Source organism: Sinocyclocheilus grahami, unplaced genomic scaffold, assembly GCF_001515645.1.
Source record: "Sinocyclocheilus grahami isolate Dianchi unplaced genomic scaffold, SAMN03320097.WGS_v1.1 scaffold1039.1, whole genome shotgun sequence".
NCBI lineage: Eukaryota > Metazoa > Chordata > Actinopteri > Cypriniformes > Cyprinidae > Sinocyclocheilus > Sinocyclocheilus grahami.
In genome coordinates this window covers 256,501-259,274 of record NW_015506218.1, presented here as the reverse complement: position 1 = coordinate 259,274, position 2,774 = coordinate 256,501, and the positions used below count along the sequence as shown (strand labels likewise).

Below are 2,774 nucleotides of genomic sequence, written 5' to 3'. Positions count from 1 at the left end.
CTGATTACAGGTGATTATTACATAAATTACATAGTACACTGATACACTCATTTTTTATTATGTAATATAAAAAAAGTTGAATACTTTTCAGCGAGGATGCATTAAATTGATCAGAAGTGACTACAATGATATATAAAATGCTACAAAATATTTCTGTTTTAAATAAATGCTGTACTTTTGAGCTATTTAAAAAATGTATCATGGTTTCCACAAAAATATGAAGCAGCACAACTGTCTTCAACATTGATGATAATCAGAAATGTTTCTTGAGCAGTAAATCAGCATATTAAAATAAAAAACTCAGCTTTGATCACAGGAATAAATTACATTTTAAAATATATTAACATAGAAAACGAGTTATTTTAAATTGTAATAACATTGCACATGACAAATTTTACTGTATTTTTTATCAAATAAATGCAGCCTTGCTGAGAATGAGACTTCTTTCAGAAACAATAAAAAAAATCTTACCACCCCCAAACTTGGAACAGTAACGTATATAAATATTTTCATCTTTACACTGTAAATTTCTTTATATTTTCATATATTTTAAATATTCAAAGTTTTGTATTTGACAAACATTCTTAAATATTATTTTGAAAATTATTTGATGATTTGCATAATGGTTTTACCAAACCAAATAAATGCACACAATATAATTTTGGTCTGAAAATGGGTTTAATAATTAAATAATGAACCCACCCTCTGCTCCACAACACTGCTGTAAGATCTCAGTGCGATGTAACAAACACAAACACAAAGACATAATACTGAACAACATCAGCACACTAGGCAGATAACGGTCAGTCAAACACAAGCATGCATGCATGCATGATGAGCTTGTCTTGTGCGCCTGAGGCCTTCTCACTGAGAGAAGAGCGCTTGGACAAAATCAGCATTATTACTGCATGACAGTTAAGATGCGCAGGCTCTGGTGTGGCTGAAGTGCTTTAGTGGGATGACACTGCGTATGTTAATGGCATATAGGTGGCTCTGCTGTGTAGTATGGATTTGACTTGAATGATTCTCTTGATCATGACAGAGCGAACACCGCTGTGTGTGTGTGTGTGTGTGTGTGTGTGTGTGTTTGTGCAGGGCCGTGTTGTCTGTATCGGATCATTTTACAGTGCTGGCCAGGATATTAAATGACACTTTCATATAACAGTGTGTTTTTATTCTCTTCTGCCTTTGGTAGAAGTCTGGCTTCATTCTCATGTGGAAGGAACTCAAGGTGATGTCGACCCCAGATAGGTGTTGTCAGATGCTGCCAACGCTGAACCGAGAGAAACACAGAGTCACACATACTGAACATCACTGTATACAACAACAGACCAGAGATTCATTCAACTATTGGTGAGTAACTAGAAGTCGTTTGGCATCAAATGAGTTATTATCGGTAAATAAAACTAAAATAATCAAAATAAAAGTTTTCTACTTACCATTAAAACTACATCAAACCATGAGTAGCTTTTAGCTTGATATGCTAGTTTTTTGCATGATGAGCAAAGTAGCAACACACACACACACATGACAGTCGTACCTCCATGAGAGAGCCTTTGCAGTGCAGCAGTTTGTAGAGGACGGTGAGAGGAATGCAAAGCATGGATGAGAGCGCGAGAAAACAGCCCAGCACCTCACCCCACCACGGGTACACATACACCGCATTATACACTAATCGCTTGTAGTTGACCACATGAAACAAGAAAACAGCCTGCAAAACACACAAACAACCTTTTAATACCCTCTCAAGAATATGAAACACCATGCTGATCCATTATTGCATGGAAAAACCCACCATACACACTACCGGAGTGACGTAAGACCAGCACCACTTCATATACGGCAGAGGACGATAGCCGATCATACAGGCCACGTTGTCCATGAAGCGATCCGCACCTTCAGAGAGAGTCAGAGAATGAGAGTGAGGTGTTTCTGGATTAACACAAAGACTCTAAATGTGTATCTGCATGCTCACCGTGATTTCCCCAGATGTGACATGTTCCTGAATCAGTATCCTTGTTGGCATGAGAGAATATTAATATAAACCAGGGGTTCCCAAACCTTTTTGGTAGCCGAACCCCTTCAGTGTATATATTTACTTCAAGTATGCGTGAGATTTTAAATTAGTATTTCAGTAATTTAACATATATTTGTATATTCGCGACAAGGTTATTGTAGTCGACTAATAATAAAACCATAAAAAAAATGTTACTTGAAATAAAATAAATATTACGTTTATATAAAAACTGTTATAAATAAAATTATATATATAATAAATAAATAAAAACTAGACATGAACTCTGGAGAGGAGCAATTAGCTAAATGTGCAATATACTATATAACATATGCATTATAATTTTTTTACTGTTCTTCAGTGTTTAACGTTTAAATAAATCTGTCAAGTTTTTATGCCAAAAAAATATATATATTACGTTTTTTATTAATTAACTTTTCTCATCTAGTTGCCAAAACATCATTTCTAATTTTCATTTAGTTTAACTTGATGTACTAAAATAGCTAAAAAATAAAATTAATAAAAATTGTCAAAACACAACAAAATTACTAAACCTTTAGCTAAAAATAAAATGAAAACAGAAAATACAAAAATGAAAACTAAATAAAAAAAAAAACTAAAAAAAAAAAATAAATAGAATGGTCATGTCACATACAAAAAAAATACTAACTAAAATATTGTGTTTACTTGCAAGTTTTTTAATAAAAGTTTTATTTTAGTTTTTATTTTAAAATTGTACATATATATATATATATATATA

General features: G+C 32.9%; 1 protein-coding gene across 1 annotated transcript in view; it reads right to left on the bottom strand.

Moving 5' to 3' along the window:
• Window positions 1-667: 667 nt before the first annotated feature.
• LOC107566000 (sodium- and chloride-dependent creatine transporter 1-like) overlaps window positions 668-2,774 on the bottom strand; it is a 34,334-nt gene continuing 32,227 nt past the window's right edge. Inside the window, exons 12-14 of the mRNA XM_016251347.1 lie at window positions 1,796-1,896; window positions 1,541-1,711; window positions 668-1,273 (exon numbers count right to left, since the gene is read on the bottom strand). Of these exons, the coding sequence (XP_016106833.1) occupies window positions 1,142-1,273; window positions 1,541-1,711; window positions 1,796-1,896 (404 nt within the window). The 3' untranslated portion in view covers window positions 668-1,141. The remainder of the gene's footprint in view (window positions 1,274-1,540; window positions 1,712-1,795; window positions 1,897-2,774) is intronic.